The 22,790-nt window shown below is 42.5% G+C and overlaps 2 protein-coding genes across 3 annotated transcripts in view; both read right to left on the bottom strand.

Moving 5' to 3' along the window:
- auh (AU RNA binding protein/enoyl-CoA hydratase) overlaps positions 1 to 2,837 on the bottom strand; it is a 63,189-nt gene extending 60,352 nt beyond the window's left edge. The window contains exon 1 of one of the 2 annotated variants that reach the window (XM_029646397.2): positions 2,561 to 2,837. In XM_029646397.2, coding sequence (XP_029502257.1) covers positions 2,561 to 2,783 — 223 coding nt within the window. In that variant the 5' untranslated portion in view covers positions 2,784 to 2,837. The remainder of the gene's footprint in view (positions 1 to 2,560) is intronic. The other variant, XM_029646388.2, reaches the window with a different exon arrangement.
- A 1,983-nt stretch (positions 2,838 to 4,820) lies between these two features.
- nfil3 (nuclear factor, interleukin 3 regulated) lies at positions 4,821 to 10,482 on the bottom strand. The gene is given in 3 exon segments (XM_029646370.2): positions 4,821 to 5,186; positions 5,189 to 6,628; positions 10,300 to 10,482. Coding segments are annotated over 2 exon segments (1,347 nt in total). The 5' UTR covers positions 6,474 to 6,628; positions 10,300 to 10,482; the 3' UTR covers positions 4,821 to 5,124.
- Between the last annotated feature and the right edge of the window lie 12,308 nt (positions 10,483 to 22,790).

Genomic DNA, 22,790 nt, shown 5'->3' with positions numbered 1-22,790 from the left:
GAATATAGTACAGTACCATAGCACTATGATTGAATATAGTACAGTACCATAGCACTATGATTGAATATAGTACACCCATAGTACTATGATTGAATATAGTACAGTACCATAGCACTATGATTGAATATAGTACACCCATAGCACTATGATTGAATATAGTACAGTACCATAGCACTATGATTGAATATAGTACAGTACCATAGCACTATGATTGAATATAGTACACCCATAGTACTATATAATATAGTACAGTACCATATCACTATGATTGAATATAGTACAGTACCATAGCACTATGATTGAATATAGTACACCCATAGTACTATATAATATAGTACAGTACCATAGCACTATGATTGAATATAGTACACCCATAGTACTATGATATAACATGGAAATGATATCATCTGGTGCGCCATAAATCAATATGATCCCTTAGTGTGTAAATGTGTCCTATGGAATAACGAGACATCACCATTACATACTATGTCTGTGATCATACTGAATACCATCAATAACACTATGGCACTGTGCCCACAGAGGGTTGTGGGAATGTATTCTTGGTTCCACGTCTCCAGACAGAGGCCAATGGCCATGGGTGAATCTCAAAAGTGTTTTTCTAGAATCCTCCGGGATTTTCCTTGCCTCCTCAATCAAAACAAATCAAATGTTATGTCACATGCGCCGAATACAACAGGTGTGACCTACACCTGTGACATAACATTTGATTTGATTGAGGCGGCAAGGAAAATCCTGGACCTTACAGTGAAATGCATACTTACAAGCCCTTAACAAACAATGTAGTTTTAAGAAAAATAAACTAAATAACCTCAAGTTTTAATTTTAAAGTAACACAAAATAACAATAATGAGGCTATAGCCTAGTGGTTAGAGGTTTGGGCCAGTAACCGGAAGGTTGCTGGATTGAATCATCCCCGAGCTGACAAGGTCATTCTGCCCCTGAACAAGGCAGTTAATTCACTGTTCCCGGTAGGCCGTCATTGTAGATAAGAATTAGTTCTTAACTGACTTGCCTAGTTAAAGGTTAAATAATAATATATATATATATATATATATATATATATATATATATATACACACACACACACATACACAGGAGGTAACGGTACCGAGTCAATGTGCACGGTACAGGATAGTTAAGTAATTGAGGTAATATTTACATGTAGGTAGGGGGTAAGTGACTATGCATAGATAACAGCGATTAGCAGCAGCAGAAAAAAGAGGAGGGAGGGGGGGGTTCATGAAAAACGTCACAGGGAAGCAGTACTCTCTCTGACATTTCGATAAGCAGGCGAGGAATTGATCAAAATACTTTTGACATTAACTGGCAAGTCCTGGACTGGGGATTGAAGGGATAATACCAAACTCGTCATCCTTTATATTGACATTAGGATAAGATCACAAGGTTGGGAAGTGGCGAGATTTTGCGAGAGTCAAGTAATTGACACTGACAAATACCTTGCAGTCAATTTGAACATGGATGTTGTACGTAGTTTCCATTGAAAAAGTTAAAGGTTTTTCTATGTAGTTGACTTCTGGATAGTTATCTCTAACATAGCTAGAGAAAATGTGACAAATCTTTTTTGGAGATGATTTATCTAGTTTTACAATTGGATCTGTTGGGAATCGTTTTACCAAAATAGTCCCCTCCAAAAAATACTAAAATAAAGAAAATATTGGCAATTTAAGCTTTCTTTAGTGTTATGTGTCAGTCATTCAAATCCGCTATGTAGGCAATAGGTCATGTACAACAGGTGTAGACACCTTACCGTGAAATGCTTACTTACAAGCCCTTAACCAACAATGCAGTTCAAGAAATAAACTAAGGTAAAATAATTAAATTAAAAAGTACCAAGAAAAGGACATAACAATAACGAGGCTATAGAGAGTTAGTCGAGGTAATTTGTAAAGTGTCTTTGCATAGATAAACAGCTTGTAACAGCAGTGTAAAAATAAAGGCGGGTGGCCATTTGATTAGTTGTTCAGCAATCTTATGGACTGGGGGTAGAAGCTATTAAGGAGCCTTTTGGTCCTAGACTTGGCGCTCCGGTACCGCTTGCCCTGCGGTAGCAGAGAGAACAGTCTATGACTAGGGTAACTGGAGTCTGACCATTTTTGGGGGCCTTCCTCTGACACCGCCTGGTATGAAGAGCCTAGATGTCAGGAAGCTTGAACCAAGTGATATGATTAGTGGTTTCACCACAGCATTCATTTTACAGTCTACACTAGTGAAATAGGATTCGTTCTATACGTTTTCTTTCAACGTTTGATAATTAGCATAGGACATTGTAACATATTTTTAGAAACAATGTTTCTCTTTCAAAGGATTAGTCACTGCAACATTGTTTTTGACAGTTAAGACGTTGAGCGATAGATAGCGTAGCAGCTAACAGAGCAGCTTTATCTGCAGGCAACTCAAGCGTGTCGCGTTGAGTTGTTATAGCTTTTTGATTTGGCAACACACTTCCTGAAACAAAGTCGTCTTACACCAACAACACGATTTGGGATTGTTTTATACACTAATGGCAATGGCTAGCTACCTGAATCTTCTCCGTCCAGATATCTAATGCTCAAGTCATCCTTAATATCGGAGCTGTAATGACGGGTCGCTCCATTGCTTGTCGGACGAATGTACTGTAGTTTGTTGTTGAGGACATTGTGCAGAGACTTCGTATGCTCCTGCAATCTGCGCACTCCCTCGATGGTACCCGTTTGGGGTCGAATAGCTTGCAGAAGTACTCGGCAACCCACAAGAACCGCCATACTGTCGTGCTGCAGTGTTGTTTTGACTTTCAACTTTGAACCGAGTGTGACGTGGGGTTGACCATGTGACCAGCCGCAGAATAGGATTCCCTCTGCTAGTTACAGCCATAAAACAATGCTCTCTCCATAATTGTTTAAACAAACAAAAAACTCGCCATCGAAATCCATCACTTTGACCTGTGTATCTTCGTCGAGGCCGTAATAACACTACAGTGAAATTCTGAGCTATGGCACAAACGCATTTTTTTGCCCAAACATGCATTAGATGGGACAAAAACGAAGCAACTTGAATTGTTGCCTGCACTCAAGATGCATTGGTCTCAGGTGGTCCATGAAAGAGTGAAACCACCAACAAAGTGTAAACACTGCAGTGTGCTGTATCTCTTTACATGGTAACTGCCCTTTGATCCTGTGTGCAGTGCTCAACGAATGACATTCAATGAAATTAAGCAGTTTGGCTATTAGCAAACATGACTGTGCATGAGATATTGTTATTATTATGTGTCTAGACTTACATCCCAGGCATTATCTTATAATGTAATTGAGGAGACTGAAAAGATTTGGCATGGGTCCTCAGATCTACAAAAGGTTCTACAGCTGCACCATGGAGAGCATGGTTGCATCACTGCCTGGTATGACAACTGCTCGGCCCCCAACCATAAGGCACTACAGAGAGTAGTGCGTACAGCCCAGTACATCACAGGGGCAAAGCTTCCTGACATCCAGGACCTCTACACCAGGCGGTATCAGAGGAAGGCCCAAAACATTTCAAAGACTCCAGCCACCCTAGTCATAGACTGTTCTCTCTGCTACCGCACGGCAAGCGGTACCGGAGCGTCAAGTCTAGGTCCAAGAGGCTTCTTAACAGCTTCTACCCACAAGCCATAAGACTCCTGAACATCTAATCCAATGGCTACCTAGACTATTTGCATTGTCCCCCCCACACACACACACACTTTTACACCGCTGCTACTCTCTGTTGTTATCATCTGTGCATAGTCACTTTAATAACTCTACCTACATGTACATATGACCTAAATTACCTCGACTAACCGGTGCCCCCGCACATTGACTCTGTGCTGGTACCCCCCTGTATATAGTCTCGCTATTGTTATTTTACTGCTGCTCTTTAATTACTTGTTACTTTTATTTCTTATTCTTATTTGTACTGCGTTGTTGGTTAGGGGCTCGTAAGTAAGCATTTCCGCGCATGTGACTAATAAAATGTGATTTGATTATTTGATTTGACCAAGATACTGGGGACAGAGCCAACATGGTCTTCAATGCTTTACTTTGTTATAGTTGTGGCCATATGACAGAAATCAATAAACTATTTTTGACATAATGCAAGTTAGGCTGGTTGCTGTGAGAAAACAAGTTCTCAATGGGATATATTTGTTGGCTTCAGATGGCACTAATTTATTCATAATTATTAATTTACTGTATATGTAAATGTAATGTTCTAATTTCAAGGTAAGGTTGTATAGTTAGTTGTATGTTAGTCGGCTGATTTTCATTGTTAAAAGGGTGCTCTTGGCCCAAAAAGGGTCCCCTTAAATGGACAGAAATATTGTCCATAAATGACCTCATTGGACAGAAAGGGCAACACCTCCCCACACTTATCAGCAAAAAGCATATAGGCTATTGTTGGCCTAATACTTTGTGTGGTTTCATGATATACTGGATAATTATCATAAATGTATATGACTTGAACCATTCAGCAAAGATTCTATCCAAAATTGTATGTAAACAATAAGCAATTTAACTCACGTAGTGTTTCTTTAACTGGTCCGGGTTGGGAACACAAAAGCGGGCATCTGCAGAGCTCCCTTCATGTACATGTCTCACCTGTACTTTTTCCCCTGCTAAACTCTTCAGAGATTGTAATGGACATGAACAGTTTCTGATGAGTGTATTGCATTAATCCTACCAGTGTCAGAGACAATGATTTATTTGCATCCTTGTCGTGAACTGTTTGTTGAAATACTTAACAGATCAACTGAAAATAATACTGCTAAAAGACACACACGCACAAGGTTCAGTGCTTACACATATTTATTGTCAACAAAAAAGTCACCATTTACAACAAAACTTTCAAAAGTTGACATAAAATGTGCATGTACAGTAGCCTCAGCCTGACATTTGGCTTTGGGTTACAGGTGGAGTTATGAAGAAGATACGCCGAACTACAACAGCAAGTGCACAACACACCATTCATTTTAAATGTACTGCATTTATACACCATATCAACCGCACAGTGCAATAGTAAATACAGTGGAAAACCAGGCATTGTGCAAACAGAACTCATTTTGAGTAACATCCTTTCGATAATGACTCATGATCAGAGGTGCTTTTGGTTGATTCTATCACGGACCCTTGCCTCGATGTTATCAGTCTTTTCAGAGACAAAACTTCTGCAGACAGGTCAGCTATGCCTCGTTTTAAGTACAAGTTCTCAGAGTCTGAGTGGGCGTAGGAGCCGTCTTCAAGGTCCAGAGTGAGTTTTTTGGAGACAGGGACCAGGGAGAGCCTGTTCTGGTAGCCATTTTGTGGCTTCTCTGAGCTGTCTTTGTGCCAGTGCTCTGGCCGGTGGGTCCAATCCCGGATGTTGGTCACTTGGAGTGACAAGGGGCTGAGGGGCGACTGCATGTAGTCTGCCACGGAACCCTGGCCCCTCTGGTAGTCTTCTCTGGCCGACATGTCGATGGGAGAGGAGGACTTTCCAGAAGAGTCGTAGTCGGGGTCGATGGCCTCCACTTTGATTGGAATGGCCCTGTTTTTGAGCCGCAGTTTGTGGGGCAGAGCCGACGAACAAGCATCTGGCACTTTGAGGCGGGATACGATGACGCTCTTCGGGTCAGCAGCATGTGGCATGGGGCCTTTGGGGACCTGCTGCTCATCCTCGCCGTCCGAGGACTTACTCACGGCCCAGTCGTCCGAGGTCCTCGGGGAGTTGCTGATCGACCTGGTGAGCGGCAGGAACGGGGAGGGTTGGGAGTAAACCCTGGGGAAAGGGCTGGCAATGTAGTTCCTGTACAGTTCGTATGGACTGCTCCTCTCACGCACGTAGCTTCCGTGCTCGGCTGGCTCTTGCTTGATGATCTCGGGGGTCCTGCACATGCTACCCTTGGTCGCTGCAGAGATTTCAGCCATGTCAGACAGCGTGCTGTGAGGGGAGTGCTTGATGACCGATATGCAGCTGCTGCCCAGGTGAGGGGACTCTAGGTCCCTGATGCAAGAGCCTCGGGCTTCGCCCGGCGAGACAAAGTCGTGGTAGAGGGCGGCCGTTGACACAGAGATCTTCTGCACTTCCTGCGTGTAGGCCGCAGAGCTGACCAGGCCGAATTTGAGTTTCAGGGCCAGCAGCTCTCCTTTGAGGGAAGCGTTCTCCTCGCCCAGGGCCAGCAGCTTGTTCTCCAGCACCATGTCGTTGAGGCGGCGCTTCTCCCGAGAACGCTTGGCCGCCTCGTTGTTCTTGCGCCGCCTCTCCCAGTAGAGATTGTCTTTCTTCTCGTCGGGGATGAACTCCCGTTTCCTGCGGCAGGAGGTGCCTTTGGCCTTGAAGGGCATGGTGGAGAGCTTGTGGTCCATCAGATCCCTGTCGGCCCCTTGAAGGGCCACAGCCAGAACCAGGGCGTCCTCTCCGCTGTAGGAGCCATTTGACAGTGGCTCACTCTTGATGGTCTGCATATTTCAACGATTGGGATATTTGTGTTCAAGAAACTCATAGGTCCTTAGTCCTTTTGACTGGACATCTCGTTATCTTAAACCAAAAGGTACCAATGACATTTGTGTCCAACAATGGTAGTTCCAACAGGGGAATGGTCCTTTAGAATTCACCAAAGCTGTTGAGAAAAGAAAAGGGGAAGTTTTAGATATCAAAGTTTAAGATCGGATGGCTTTTCACATTTGTCTTTGGCTTCCATTTCATGTGTTTAGTCACCGTGTACATCACTATCACATTAATCTTTCGGCTGAGTAAACATAGATGTTGCTTAGTACTCATAGAGTACTGTAAGAAACACATTCTTGAAGATTATATGCACGCTGACCTTTTCTACATACTGCGTAATAAAGGGCAAGTTTTGTGTTTCAAGTTTTTGATGGGGATTTTTTTGTGCAGAACATATTATATATACCCGAAAAGGAGTAGCCAGGCTAGTTAAGCAAGCCAGGCACCATAATATGGTTTTGTCTTCAAACTTATAGCTATAGGTGGATGAACTTGAAAAACTGGATCTGGAGTTAGTGATGCCATAATAATCTCATAACGTTTAGTATAAACTGACTCTCAAAGTAGCTGAAATCCCCAGTGGTTTTGAGACCTGAAATATCCTCCACGCCATAATTTAAAACCCATTTTGTAATCTAGACTTTGGACATTTTGTATTATTACACCATAATGTAAAGCGACTTTTACAGCAGAGGAAAATTAATGTCTGAGCTCAATTGAGCTTCGTAACAAATGACGGAATGTCTGCATAGTAAGCTTATGTAATGGCTTTAACATTCACCTCCTGCTTAACAGTAGATTTACACCAGTCCATGTCCAATACACTGTTTAGGTATAGGTATGTACTATTATTTATTATAAACTGGGTGGTTCAAACCCTGAATGCTGATTGGCTGACAGCTGTGGTATATCAGATACCGTATATACCATGGGTATGACAAAAACATTTACTAATTATGTTGGCAACCAGTTTATAATAGCAATAAGGCACCTCAGGGGCTTGTGGTATTTGGCCAATATTGCTGTATCCAGGTTCATGCGTAAGAAAAGCTTTTAGCTGTGATATATTGGCAATATACCACACCCCCTCGGGCCTTATTGCTTAATTCTGTATTGTTTACTGACAGGGTGCCTGTGAGCAGGTCACACCACTGAGGGTGGCCCTTGGCCACACATCTTACAACTCTGAGCCTGCTGGTCATTTATGAACGTTTGAACATCTTGAAGAACAATCTACTCTTATAATCTCCATCTGGCACAGCCAGAAGAGGACTGGCCACCCCTCAGAGCCTGATTCCTCTCTAGGTTTCTTCCTAGGTCCTTGCCTTTCTAGGGAGTTTTTCTTTAGCCACTGTGCTTCTACATCTGCATTTCTTGGTGTTTGGGGTTTTAGGTTGGATTTCTGTATAAGCACTTTGTGACATCTGCTGATGTAAAAAGGGCTTTATAAATAAATTTGATTGATTGATGCTACTCATCCTAAGAGGGGACATAAACTGTTAAACTTTGCAACCTCTTGAGATCACAATATCAAGAGGGATATGCTTGCTGAATCAGGTCTCCATTTCCCTATTATAACAGACCAATCAGATGCCCTATCTTCATTCTTCACTAGAGAAAATGTATTACAGTGGATTCAATGTTTTATTAACTATTACCATTAGTTGGGTCCCGTTCTCTCTCTCCCTCTCAAATTGTAATTCAAATGGGTTTATTGGTATGGGAAACATGTTTACATTGCCAAAGCAAGTCTTTCTTGATCTCTTTCTCTCCCTCTCTCTCAGTCTCCTTCTAAAAGTACCGTGTAGGAATTAGGTAAAAACATTATCATAAATACATTAGACTGTCCATCTGTATCTACAGACAAAGTAGATGCGTGTAACAAGTACAACGTTTTCCAGGACGAATGGAGGACAAGACTACTCTGACATTTTAGGATGACAACTGCGAAATCCATTGGTCGGAGAGTGGCGAAAATGATGCGATTTTTGAGCGCGCACGACCCCATTCAGGCTCTACAAATGATGTCATCGCCAGAGGTCTAAGCATTAAGTCATGCACACTGAAACAATGCCCGTTTCAAAACAGTCTAGGAGGAAAAGCTATTTGCTATTTTCTTGCGGCAAGTCAGTTGAACAGCAAGATCTATTAGTGCCGTAAACCCACTACCCTAAACATAGATGTTTTAGCTCCAGTCGTAAAAGAGCTGAGAGACTGCCTGACAATGACCTTCAATGGTCAAACTCGGCGGTGCGTTCAAATCGAATGAGATAAACAGCTCGGAGCCAAATGCTTGGGCTTTACAAAAGGCGTGGTCCTTTAGTAACCACCGCCTAGGCTTATAGTCAGATTAAGCAGCAATGGGATAAAAAAAACTACACAGATATACTGTAGTTACATTGTGTTCCTATATTGAAGCCTACACCGTGCTCCCATAACTCCCAAAAACAAGGAACAAAGGAATGCGTCCAGTCATAATCATCACACGTGGTCGGACAGAAACAACTGAATAAAAACAAAATCAGGGAACAATGACGTCAGACTCTCACAATTGACACTATGCTAACTAAAGGCCCGAAACACGTGCGAATGAGTCTGCGATGTTTTTCTATACAATTATAATGGAGTTGTTTTTTGGAATGAACTTGAGTCAATATCGCGGCAATAGTGTAGGCAACAACGGTACAATAACGTTTTATACTACGGTTGCTTACAATGTCGCCAAACGCGTACCAAATTGAACAATACACTCTGCAAATATTGATTCCCCGCTCTTTTTTGATACCATGCTCGGATTTGTGAGTCATTTTAGCCTATGGGCAACAACTCTAGACAGTCTATAGGTGTAGCGTGCAAAGTTCCTCAATCGTTAAACAGCGACGGAATGTTCTGATTGTCAGTCAGAACAGGACCCGAAAGAATGAGGTGCTCGTTCACCGTCATGTCCCATTGCCCCTGATTACTTCATTGTGTCAGGATTATAAAATAAGCGCGATCAACTCCATCCCTCCCCAGCAAATTATGTGTCTGAGGAGGTTATGCAATGTTAGCCTATACAGGACTTGTAAATTGGTTTAAAGAAAAAATATCTAACACTAAGAACACATACATGTCGACTTGAAATATATTATCCAAGCCTATTTCCTCAATGGAAAGCATCACACATAGGTAGTCCCATGCATGTTTTGCTTGCTGTATGGGTATGTAGGCTAATGCCCATTTTAAACTGCAACGGTGTGATGTAAAGCAGTGCTTGGATAAGCTACCAACACGGGCATATTAGGCTATTATATATATATATATAATATTTTTTTTTACATTTGTTTTTACTTATTTCCATCCGCAGAGAGGCAGCAGCAAATCCACCCACATCGAATTCCAGGTCACTGTGCCATGTTCCGTCTGCGCGTATTGTTTACTGGTAGTTATCGAGCCTAAAATGATACAAAATATCAAACTAACCCGCACGCTCGCTACTGTAGCAACATGTGAAGTCTCCAGCGGTTACAGCTAACCAAGCAGGCGAACCTCATACGTAACATCATGCGTGATACCACAGCTATCCAACTAGCTAATTACACAGTAATACACTTGTTATGAGTTAATGTAATACGTTTAAAAAAAATAACAGGTAAACTTTTTAAATTAATGAATATGGTGCAATACAATAGCTAGACATTGTGTCTATAGAGACTAAATAGTTAGGGCGGCCAACTAGACTGCGTAAACATAATTTCCACCAGTATGGCTGGCTTTCCAACGCTTAACTAAAATAAAAATTACCTTTTCAAGCATCAGGTTGATTTTTTTTAAAGTATTGTTTTCCGATGTATACCGTGTAAAAGAGTATAGGCTGAGTTTCTGATTTACAAAAACAAATCGTTTTGTCGGAGGTAAAAATCCAGTAAATTTGGAGAAACGTTCCTTGTCTGCTTCGCTTTTCCTTTCGGAGTGACACTAGTATTCTGCCAGCAGCACAAACGGTGACCTATGCTAATGAAGAATTCTTCAAAATAAAAGCCCGCATTTCAAAACATTGCAATGTGGTTAACTAATTCATTTAAGATATTAGATTTTAATCAATGGACATTTTTATTGTGATTAGAAGCGAATGAAATAAGGACTTTATGGAAACAATTACACATATGCTTCTAAAAACATTTTTTAAGAAAACCATATCGAAACAATACAATGTTCAGACAATGTTCACAATATTGGGCTTTCCACTCCACCCATTCCATTGGTCCCAATGCAATACACTGTAGGGCCTATACATTACATATTGGCTTATAGAGAAAAAACGTTTCTATGTGCCTTTAGTTAAAGTGTCGTTGGGTATACTCAATAGGCTCTGTAGAATCTATAGATGGTGTTTTGGGGGTACTTAGGTCTATATACCAGCAGCAGTATATACTCCAACCATTCCATTCACTGTAATGCCTATAAATGATGATTGGCTTATAAAGAAAAAAATGAGGTAATAAAAAAATATATATAACACTTTAGCCAATTTTATTTCTCTATAAGCCAATATGTAATTGATAGGCCCTACAGTGTGTTGGAATTGGACCAATGGAATGGGTGGAGTAGAAAGTGATGCTGGGTGTTTAGACCACAGTCCCCCAAGAAACAAAACCCATTTATAGATTCTACAGACCCTACTGAGTATTCCCAACCCTACTTAGAAAAAAACAAAAATCTGCAATCGTGCTTCGAGCATAATATCCTGTTGCCAGGAGAACAGTAATCGAAGTGACCGCTGCCTCATGAATTTGTGTTAGTAGGTCAGTGGAGAAGTGTATTGGCGGCGTGCAGTGAGTGAAAGCCCACGCAGCCAATTGAAACCCAGCATTTTCTGTTTTGAGCCAATGATTCTTTATTCCAGTAGACATATCAAGTCCGATGCTCGTGAGGTCGCAAATCTTTTTCGGGGAACAGTAACAAGGAGATATTCATATCAATGGAAGAATTTAAAACATTGTGAATTTTGATTGATGGCAATTTTTAATATTTGAATTAGATGGAAACATTTCAAGTACAAATATGATTCTAGAAAAAAAACATCGATGTTAAAGATTTTTGCATTAAAGTAACCAAAGTCAACTCTTTAGTGAGCTAACATACACCACCATATATAGTACATTTATAACAATGACGTGACCCTGCAAAACAAGTGTCCTCTATTGACTAAAATAGATTAAAACTTAGATATGATGCCATATTTGATGCCATATTTAGAGGCCGTTTAAATAATTTTGGTAACAATATATATATATATATTTTTTTTTTTAAATGACCATAACTTAGGCCAATTTAATATGAATCGAATGCAGTTTAGTTTCTAGGCTACTCAAGAAAAAGACTTGGAGTAATGGAACATGAGCAATATAACCGTGCCTATTTATTTTACACCTGCCCTCAACAATGACTATTTACACCTGCCCTCAACAATGACTAGACTAATTTATTAACACAAGTAAGATCATTTATCCAAATTGCTAAATTATGGGATGAAGGATGAAAAACGAATTAGTATGAGCAGTACTAATGTGTAGGTGGGGCTTACAGACTCATGCTCTTTATAAAGAAAGTGCGACATCACCTGGCGGCAAAGTCCATATTCATGTAATTTACTGTTCAACGTATGTTTGAATAATAAACGAACTAGGCATACAATAGGACCATTGTCATTTAGGGAATTTTAATCATAACATACCGTTAACTTACATTTTACAATAGGCTTCAATAGTTTTAAGCCAAAACAGATTTTGGAAGGGCAACACAGCAGCATAATATCAACAACAAAATTATATTTAAAAAAAGGTTAGAACAGTCAATGGGGATTCAATCCAAAAATCTGTGCGATTTTCTCAAAATTATTTGCTTTAGGTTTTTCACCTCGGCACATAGCGACGCCAACTGATGCCTTAAATGTCCATTCTCAACCATTTCACCTGAGACGATTGTAGCAGGTGAACTTGTCATTATTTCTGGCGTCGTTGCTTCTTTTGACACTAACAGTTTACTGCAAGAGCTGGAAAAATATTGCGGCAACTTGTCTTTTTCTGGTTGAATGTTAGACCTACTTGAATTAGGCTTACTTTCTTTTTCGCAATCCCATTGTATCAATTCTTGCTCATCCATATGGCGCATAGGCCTAGTCCCATTGTAGATGCACAGTTGACCACTGTTCTTTATTTCATTGTCGTTATCTGTAGAAGCTCTGTTCAACAAATTCGTTTGTTCTTTTAGAGGTTTGTTAGCTTTGAACCTCAATTTGTGAGGTAAAAGGTACATTGTCCCACCGTCAGATGCTTCGGTGGTTCTTCTGTCATGGGCTTGTGCGCCCCTTTCAGTTATTTCCGAAGAGCACGGTTCTGTACCGTGACTCTGACCGTCAGTTGAGATTACTTTATTTGCGCGGTCGAGATCCACAGGTGTGTTTCCATTTGCAAAATCTTCAATGTTGGTATCTCGCGCATGGTGCGCACGTGCATTGGAGTATTGAGCGCTTGTCCGAATCACTGAGTATGATATGCCGACATTTGGAGAGGTGCTATATCTGGATGGTGATTCAAATATATGAGAAGGATAATGTCCAACATTGCATGCAATACCAACATTTCTGTAGCACTGATAGTCATTCAAAATTGGCACAGGTGGATAAGAATCGGGTACTCCAGCTCCGGAGAAACATTCCTTGTCCGGAGAATGGAATTGGTGAGAAACATCTGAACAGTTAAGATGGGTTCTTCGACAGGTGCCAACATCGGGGAAATCTGGGTTATGGGTGAATCCATGAGTAAATGTATTGTCCGACACATCTTTTGAAACATTAAACTTTGTGCCAAATGACACATCAGGTGGCAGCATCCAAGGAGCCGCACGAGGGACACTAGTTGAGGCCGGATGAAAACAATGCGTTGAGAAGAGTTGTTCATCAACGGGTTTATCACGACCACGGTCCACTCCAATGGCGCGATATTGGACGGCTGAAAGGGTCGCTCTTAGTTTTTCGTTCTCTCTGAGAAGCTCATTTGCTCGCCCCTCTAACAGAATCCCTTCCATTCTCCGACGCTGCCTTGACATTTTCGCTGCCTCGTTGTTTCTTTTCCTTTTGAACCAATAATTGCCATCTTTTTGCTCCTCGGGTATGAACTCTCTCTTTCTGCGCACTCGTAGTCTCCCTTTAGGACTAAAGGTCGAATTTAATCCCAAAACGTTTGCGTAAAGACGCACAGGGCTGCTGGTGTTGTCACCAGACTCCTGAGAAGGAGAGGACAACATGGTGGTCGTGGACATCACTTTTGGATAAAGCGATGTATCTTGGCTAGTCTGCATCCCACCTACACTTATCCATTGTTTTGCCATAAAGGATGTGCGTAAATCCAACCTTTTTTCTGTGCACGGGCAACGTCCATTCTGTAGGCCACAATTTCGAGGTCCATCTATGTGCATGCCTTTTAAATGAATTCAGAGTGACATTCGAGGATGCTGTCATTGTCAGTTGGATCAGTGAGGCACGCCTACACTTTGCAAAACCACAAGGATAAATCGAGTGAAGCTGTGTCTGTTATGTTTTTACGCGCCAGCCCAGCATCGGGCAGCTCGTGCACTTTTGATTAATCACAATGCAGCATTTTACAGCGCTTGACGTTTTGAGCCGAACCAAGGCCACCCCCCCCCCCCCTTTTCAAAAACGTAAAATGGAATGCCAGCACGGGAGAGATATCAAAACTACTCAATTTGTATGTTCACTGCAAAGATTAGGATTATTTAAAATATTCTTACTTTAATACTATTTTATGTTCATTGTAATGCATTTATATATGTTGTCTTTTGATGGTAAAGGTTATGTAAAAGGTACCTTCTCCCCTTTTTCTTTGAAAAAAATATCAGCAGAGGATATTTTACCAACAAAATAATTTACATTACATCGCTCTTCTTCAGGGGATGAAGTGGATATAACAAATACAATATATATATAGTACCCTCCGTAATTATTAGTACAGTGACGCATTTTTTCTTCTTTTGGCTCTACACTCCAGAAATTTGGATTTGAAATCAAACAATGACTAAGAGGTTAAAGAGCAGACTGTCAGCTTTAATTTGAAGGTATTTTCGTCCATATTGAGTGAACCGTTTGATGTAGTCATTGCGTGCTATGCATATGGGACCAAATACTTAACCTTTTACTACTTTAATACATATATAAGTGAATTTGTCCCAATACTCTTGGTCCCCTAAAATGTGTGTACTGTGTACAAAAAAAGTGCTGTAATGTCTAAACGGTTCACCCGATATTGTAGTGAAAAAGTTATAGATTAGATTCACGCGCAGAGCGCGGCAGGTGTTTATTTCGCCTTTAGCAGAAGGCAGGAATCGTGGTCACAGGCAGGCAAACAAGCAGGTGAATCAAAAACTAGGACTGAAGGCTGGTTCTCACAAACGCGCTAGGGAAATGCTTAATAGAGTCAAAACGAGCAATACCTCACAAAGGCACAAACACAATGAACTTAATATAAGGAGCTGATGAGACCAGGTGAGTAAACTAACACAGGTGTAATCAATGAACAAAAAATGAAAGACAGGGCTACGTTCAAGAACACAAAGAAACAGAACACAAGGTTGATTAAGAATATAAATACAGAACCTTACAGATATGGATGAAAATACCCTCAAATTAAAGTTCTGACAGTTCTGACAGCAATTTAACCTAGTAGTCATTGCCAATTGTAGAAACAATGCTTCTCTGTCCCAATAATTATGGAGGGCACTGTATTGATTGAATTATACATCTTCAGTTACACTCCCGTGGAATGATGAAAAATAATAAATAGTTTTGTTTGACTTTTATTTTCAGGTTTACTCTGATCAGTTGAAACTTAAAGTGAACATATACAGTTGATTCGAGAACGTATTCAGACCCCTTTTACATTTTCTATTTTGTTACATTACAGCGTTTTTCTACAAATTATTAAATCGTTTTTTCCCCCCTGTCCACAAACAATACCCCATAATGACAAAGCAAAAATATTTTTTTATACAGTATCAGTCAAGTTTGGACACACCTAGTCATCCAAGGGTTTTTCTTTATTTTTACTATTTTCTACATTGTAGAATAATAGTGAAGACATCAAAACTATGAAATAACACATATGGAATCATATAGTAACCAAAACATGTGTTAAACAAAAATATTCTTCAAAGTAGCCACCCTTTGCCTTGATGACAGCTTTGCACACTTTTGACATTCTCTCAACCAGCTTTATGAGGTAGTCATCTGGAATGCATTTCAATTAACAGGTGTGCCTTGTTAAATGTTCATTTGTGGAATTTCTTTCCTTCTTAATGCATTTGAGCCAATCAGTTGTGTTGTGACAAGGTAGGGTTTGGTATACAGCATATAGCCCTATTTGGTAAAAGACCAAGTCCATATTATGGCAAGAACTGTGATGTGATGAGGTTGCACCCAGGAGCCGAGAAGAGACCAGAGGAGGAATCAGTGGTTTAGGATAAACGTAATTACTTTACTGAGAAACGATAACAGTAGGATCACAGTAACACTGGGGAAACAACAAACACTAGGTCTCGAAAACTCACTCAGAAGACAAATACACACGACAAACTAATCAAGCTTCTGCAAAAGGAAACAGAAAACACACCTCTCTTAACAGGGAAATCATAATGAGTTATAGAACACACGTGAGTGTCATTAATGGTTTTTGCCGCCTCCTGGTGACAGGTGGAACCATAACAAGAACACCTAAAATAAGCATAGAGAAATGACAGTCCATCATTACTTTAAGACATGAAGGTCAGTCAATCTGGAAAATGTCAAGAACCATCAAGCACTATGAAGAAACTGCCTCTCATGAGGACGCCACAGGAAAGGAAGACCCAAAGTTATGCTATGGGCTTCAGCACATCACGGCCCCGTTCTGTGAGCTTGTGTGGCCTACCACTTAGCGGCTGAGCCGCTGTTGCTCCTAGACGTTTCCACTTCAAAATAACAGCACTTACAGTTGACCAGGGCAGCGCTAGCAGGGCAGAAATTTGACAACTGACTTGTTGGAAAGGTGGCATCCTATTACGATGCCACGTTGAAACTCACTGAGCTCTTCAGTAAGGCCATTCTACTGCCAATGTTTCTCTATGGAGATTGCATGGCTGTGTGCTCGATTTTATACACCTGTCAGCAATGTGTGTGGCTGAAATAGCCGAATCCACTAATTTGAAGGGGTGTCCACATACTTTTGTATATATAGTGTACCTGCCTCCATGGTTATAATGCCATTTGTGCAAATATTGCAATGTATGCCGCTGGTTTTCAGGACTCCAAACAATATGATTCTGAAGTCGTATAACCCCCCCACTGGTGCTGTGAAGAAACATTGAAAACTTTGAAAAGACAGAAGAACACATATACCCCCCCCTCAAAATATAAAACTGCAGTGAAGGATCAATTACAATTCACCCTTTGTTGACAGTGAGAATGTTTTTGTAGACCAGGGTATTATATTTGTTGAAGGGTCCATAGTAACCACTAGCCCCCAAAGTAATCCATAGTAACCACTCACCCCCAAAGTTATCCATGGTAACCACTAGTCCCCAAAGTAATCCATAGTAACCACTAGTCCCCCAAAGTAATCCATAGTAACCACTAGTCCCCCAAAGTAATCCATGGTAACCACTAGTCCCCAAAGTAATCCATAGTAACCACTAGCCCCCAAAGTAATCCATGGTAACCACTAGTCCCCCAAAGTCATCCACTGTAACCACTAGTCCCCCAAAGTAAACCATAGTAACCACTAGTCCCCCAAAGTCATCCATTGTAACCACTAGTCCCCCAAAGTAATCCATAGTAACCACTAGTCCCCAAAGTAACAGGGAATGCCACCTTCCATTCTGTAAGAGGGGACACACACACACACACACACACACACAAACAAAATCAGACTCGAAATCAAACGATACCTACCAGAGGCCTGATCCACCCAAAAAAAGTGATTTTGTTGTTGATTCATGTGGCAGTTCCAGTTATGTAGGTGTATCTCAAGACAGTATTGTAAACTAAGACCAGTCTACCTGTGTCTCACCTGTGTTCTCTATCTTCAGCTTCTCCACCTCAGTCTCCTGGAGTTCCACCTGGTTCTCAGTGTGGTTGGAGCAGACATCAAGAGTCCTCAGTGTTGTTGGAGCAGACATCAAGAGGTTCTCAGTGTGGTTGGAGCAGACATCAAGAGTCCTCAGTGTGGTTGGAGCAGACATCAAGAGGTTCTCAGTGTGGTTGGAGCAGACATCAAGAGTCCTCAGAGTGGTTGGAGCAGACATCAAGAGTCCTCAGTGTTGTTGGAGCAGACATCAAGAGGTTCTCAGTGTGGTTGGAGCAGACATCAAGAGTCCTCAGAGTGGTTGGAGCAGACATCAAGAGGTTCTCAGTGTGGTTGGAGCAGACATCAAGAGGTTCTCAGTGTGGTTGGAGCAGACATCAAGAGGTTCTCAGTGTGGTTAGAGCAGACATCAAGAGGTTCTCAGCGTGGTTAGAGCAGACATCAAGAGGTTCTCAGCGTGGTTGGAGCAGACATCAAGAAGTTCTCAGTGTGGTTGGAGCAGACATCAAGAGGTTCTCAGTGTGGTTGGAGCAGACATCAAGAGTCCTCAGTGTGGTTGGAGCAGACATCAAGAGGTTCTCAGTGTGGTTGGAGCAGACATCAAGAGGTTCTCAGTGTGGTTGGAGCAGACATCAAGAGGTTCTCAGCGTGGTTGGAGAAGACATCAAGAGGTTCTCAGTGTGGTTAGAGCAGACATCAAGAGGTTCTCAGCGTGGTTGGAGCAGACATCAAGAGGTTCTCAGTGTGGTTAGAGCAGACATCAAGAGGTTCTCAGCGTGGTTGGAGCAGACATCAAGAGGTTCTCAGCATGGTTGGAGCAGACATCAAGAGTCCTCAGTGTGGTTGGAGCAGACATCAAGAGTCCTCAGCTCCAGGGCTTGGGCTGGAACCAGTGAGTTTAACCATTGATTGATTGAAGTAACAAGTGACAAAATATTGGTAGGTTATCCAATTCACCAAAAAATTGCCAAAATATCTTGTTTACTGTGTCATCACCTGCATTCTCTTTAGCTCTTCCACCTGCATTCCATTCAGCTCTTCCACCTGCATTCCTTTCAGCTCTTCCACCTGCATTCTCTTCAGCTCTTCCACCTGCATTCCATTTAGCTCTTCCACCTGCATTCCATTCAGCTCTTCCACCTGCATTCCTTTCAGCTCTTCCACCTGCATTCCATTCAGCTCTTCCACCTGCATTCCTTTCAGCTCTTCCACCTGCATTCCTTTCAGCTCTTCCACCTGCATTCCACTCAGCACTTCCACCTGCATTCTCTTCAGATCTTCCACCTGCATTCCAACTTGGATGGACAAGTTGGGATGGGGGGAATGGAATGGGGAGTTGTGGAGTTGGGAGGTGATGTTTGGCTGGGGGTGATGGGATGGGGAGCTAGGAGTAATGGGATGGGGAGCTGGGGTTACCATTTCCCCAGCTCCACCACCATGGTCCCCAGATCCATAACCATGTTTCTCAGTGCTCTCAGCTCAGCCCAGATGTCTGTCCGTCTGTTGACCTATATTCTGTCTCGAACTCTACACCTGGGGGGAATGGGATGGGGAGCTGGGAGGAATGGGATGGGGACCTGGGGGGAATGGTATGGGGAGCTGGGGGGAAATGGGATGGGTAGCTGGGGATAATGGAATGGGTAGCTGGGGATAATGGAATGGGTAGCTGGGGATAATGGGATGGGGAGCTGGGGATAATGGGATGGGGAGCTGGGGATAATGGGATGAGGAGCTGGGGTAATGCGATGGGGTGCTGGGGGAATGAGATGGGGTGCTGGGGGGAATGAGATGGGGAGCTGGAGTAATGGGATGGTGTGCTGGGGTGGGAATGGGATGGTGAGCTGGGGGAATGAGATGGAGAGCTGGGGGAATGAGATGGGGAGCTGGAGTAATGGGATGGTGTGCTGGGGGGAATGAGATGGGGAGCTGGAGTAATGGGATGGTGTGCTGGGGTGGGAATGGGATGTTGAGCTGGGGGAATGAGATGGAGAGCTGGGGGAATGAGATGGGGTGCTGGGGGGGGAATGAGATGGGGAGCTGGAGTAATGGGATGGTGTGCTGGGGTGGGAATGGGATGGTGAGCTGGGGGAATGAGATGGAGAGCTGGGGGAATGAGATGGAGAGCTGGGGGAATGAAATGGGGTGCTGGGGGAATGAGATGGGGAGCTGGAGTAATGGGATGGTGTGCTGGGGTGGGAATGGGATGGTGAGCTGGGGGAATGAGATGGGGAGCTGGAGTAATGGGATGGTGTGCTGGGGTGGGAATGGGATGGTGAGCTGGGGGGAATGAGATGGAGAGCTGGAGTAATGGGATGGTGAGCTGGGGGGAATGAGATGGAGAGCTGGGGGGAATGAGATGGAGAGCTGGTGGGAATGAGATGGAGAGCTGGAGTAATGGGATGGTGAGCTGGGGTGGGAATGAGATGGAGAGCTGGGGGTACCATATCCCCAGCTCCACCACCATGGTCCCCAGTGCTCTCAGCCCAGATGTTCGGCTCGGCGGATGTCTGTCTGTCTGTTGACGGTTTGACCTCATTTCTTGTCTCGAACTCTACACATTTACCTTTAGTGAACTGTTCACGTTGACCTCTCGTGACCTCTACCCCAGACAGAGTGAGCAGTAGCAGAGGAACAACAAAGACTTGCATCTTCCTATCACAAACACACCTTTCTAATGGAACAGGAGGTAGCCTCTGAATATCTCTCATCCTTATATGCACACATACATATTCAGGCGCAAGTACAGTGGGGCAAAAAAGTATTTAGTCAATCACCAATTGTGCAAGTTCTCCCACTTAAAAAGATGAGAGAGGCCTGTAGTTTTCATCCTATGTACACTTCAACTATGACAGGCAAAATGAGAAGAAGAAAAAAATCCATAAAATAACATTGTAGGATTTTTTATGAATTTATTTGCAAATTATGGTGGAAAATAAGTATTTGGTCACCTACAAACAAGCAAGATTTATGGCTCTCACAGACCTATAACTTCTTCTTTAAGAGGCTTCTCTGTCCTCCACTTGTTACCTGTATTAATGTCATCTGTTTGAACTTGTTATCAGTATAAAATACACCTGTCCACAACCTCAAAACAGTCACACTCCAAACTCCACTATGGCCAAGACCAAAGAGCTGTCAAAGAAAACAATTGTAGACCTGCACCAGGCTGGGAAGACTGAATCTGCAATAGGTAAGCAGCTTGGTTTGAAGAAATCAACTGTGGGAGCAATTATTAGGAAATGGAAGACATACAAGACCACTGATAATCTCCCTCGATCTGGGGCTCCACGCAAGATCTCACCCCGTGGGGTCAAAATGATCACAAGAACGGTGGGCAAAAATCCAGAACCACACGTGAATGACCTGCAGAGAGCTGGGAGTAAAGTAACAAAGCCTACCATCAGTAACACACTACGCCGCCAGGGACTCAAATCCTGCAGTGCCAGACGTGTCCCCCTGCTTCAGCCAGTACATGTCCAGGCCCGTCTGAAGTTTGCTAGAGAGCATTTGGATGATCCAGAAGAAGGTTGGGAGAATGTCATATGGTCAGATGAAACCAAACTAGAACTTTTTGGTAAAAACTCAACTCGTCGTGTTTGGAGGACAAAGAATGCTGAGTTGCATCCAAAGAACACCATACCTACTGTGAAGCATGGGGGTGGAAACATCATGCTTTGGGCCTGTTTTTCTGCAAAGGGACCAGGACGACTGATCCGTGTAAAGGAAAGAATGGGCCATGTAGCGTGAGATTTTGTGTGAAAACCTCCTTCCATCAGCAAGGGCATTGAAGATGAAACGTGCTGGGTCTTTCAGCATGACAATGATCCCAAACACACTGCCCGGGCAACGAAGGAGTGGCTTCGTAAGAAGCATTTAAAGGTCCTGGAGTGGCCAAGCCAGTCTCCAGATCTCAACCCCATAGAAAATCTTTGGAGGGAGTTGAAAGTCCGTGTTGCCCAGCAACAGCCCCAAAACATCACTGCTCTAGAGTAGATCTGCATGGAGGAATGGGCCAAAATACCAGCAACAGTGTGTGAAAACCTTATGAAGACTTACAGAAAATGTTTGACATCTGTCATTGCCAACAAAGGGTTCCGTAATTTCTGGACTATAAGCTGTTACTTTATTCCCACGCTTTCAACCTCGCGGTTTATACAATGACGTGGATAATTTATGGATCTTTCCCGCTTTCACAAGATTCATGCCGCCAAAAAACTGAGCACCGTCACATAATGTGACGTAAATCGAGCGCGCTCAAACTTCCCATCATTCTGATTACGGTAGTCATTTTGTCACCCTCATCATGGCAAAGACACGAAGAAATGCATATTATGCAACTTTCAAGTTGAAGGGGATCGATCTGGCTGTTGGAAAAGGAAATAGAGCTGCTGACAGCGTGGAGCATTGTCAAAAAATCCACTATCATCAACGGGTTTCGAAAGGCTGGACTGCTGCGTGTTGAAGAGGGCAGCGATCCAACATCGGATGAAGCAATTCAACTCCGACACCGAAGGAGATGACTACAATGGTTTCAGTGCACAGGAGGAGGAAGAGGGTGACCAATGACTTTCTTGGTAGGCTACTGTTTCATTTTTGTTACAAGCCGTGATTCGTTAAAGCCTATTTATTTTTGTCAACAGCCCTGGGACAAGTTTAAAGGGCTCTGGTCCAAAGAAGTGCGCTATATATGGAATAGGGTACCATCTTGGATGCACCCTAGGAGTTTGGAGGATCAAGTGTACATCTATATTGTAATACCACAAACTTGCTCCTAGTTTTATACAGATTTTCATTTTAGGCTCAAAAGAAGATGTTTGGTATGTGTTTTTTTCAGGTTTTTGTGTTTTTGGCACGTCTGTAACCTTAATGTCACAATGCATACTACTTAATTAGGCCAGTTAGGAAACGTAAGAATGTCTACATTACCCATAATGCTCTGTATATCAGCTTCTATAGAACTATGTGACATCATGAAAATCCATCACAAGTCTTTTGATACAAACCTCACAATGACCAAGGGAACTATGGCTCTGCAAAAACAGGTGTTGGAGGTTAATGACCAAGGAAGGGAACTATAATGAATCAAATAAGCACTAGGCCTAAAACTTAGGCAACAAACATGCAAAGTGTGGGCTTTAATAAAGAGAGGAACAAGGCTGA

Source organism: Oncorhynchus nerka, linkage group LG4, assembly GCF_034236695.1.
Source record: "Oncorhynchus nerka isolate Pitt River linkage group LG4, Oner_Uvic_2.0, whole genome shotgun sequence".
NCBI classification, from domain to species: Eukaryota; Metazoa; Chordata; class Actinopteri; order Salmoniformes; family Salmonidae; genus Oncorhynchus; species Oncorhynchus nerka.
This window is presented reverse-complemented; position numbering and strand designations above follow the sequence as displayed.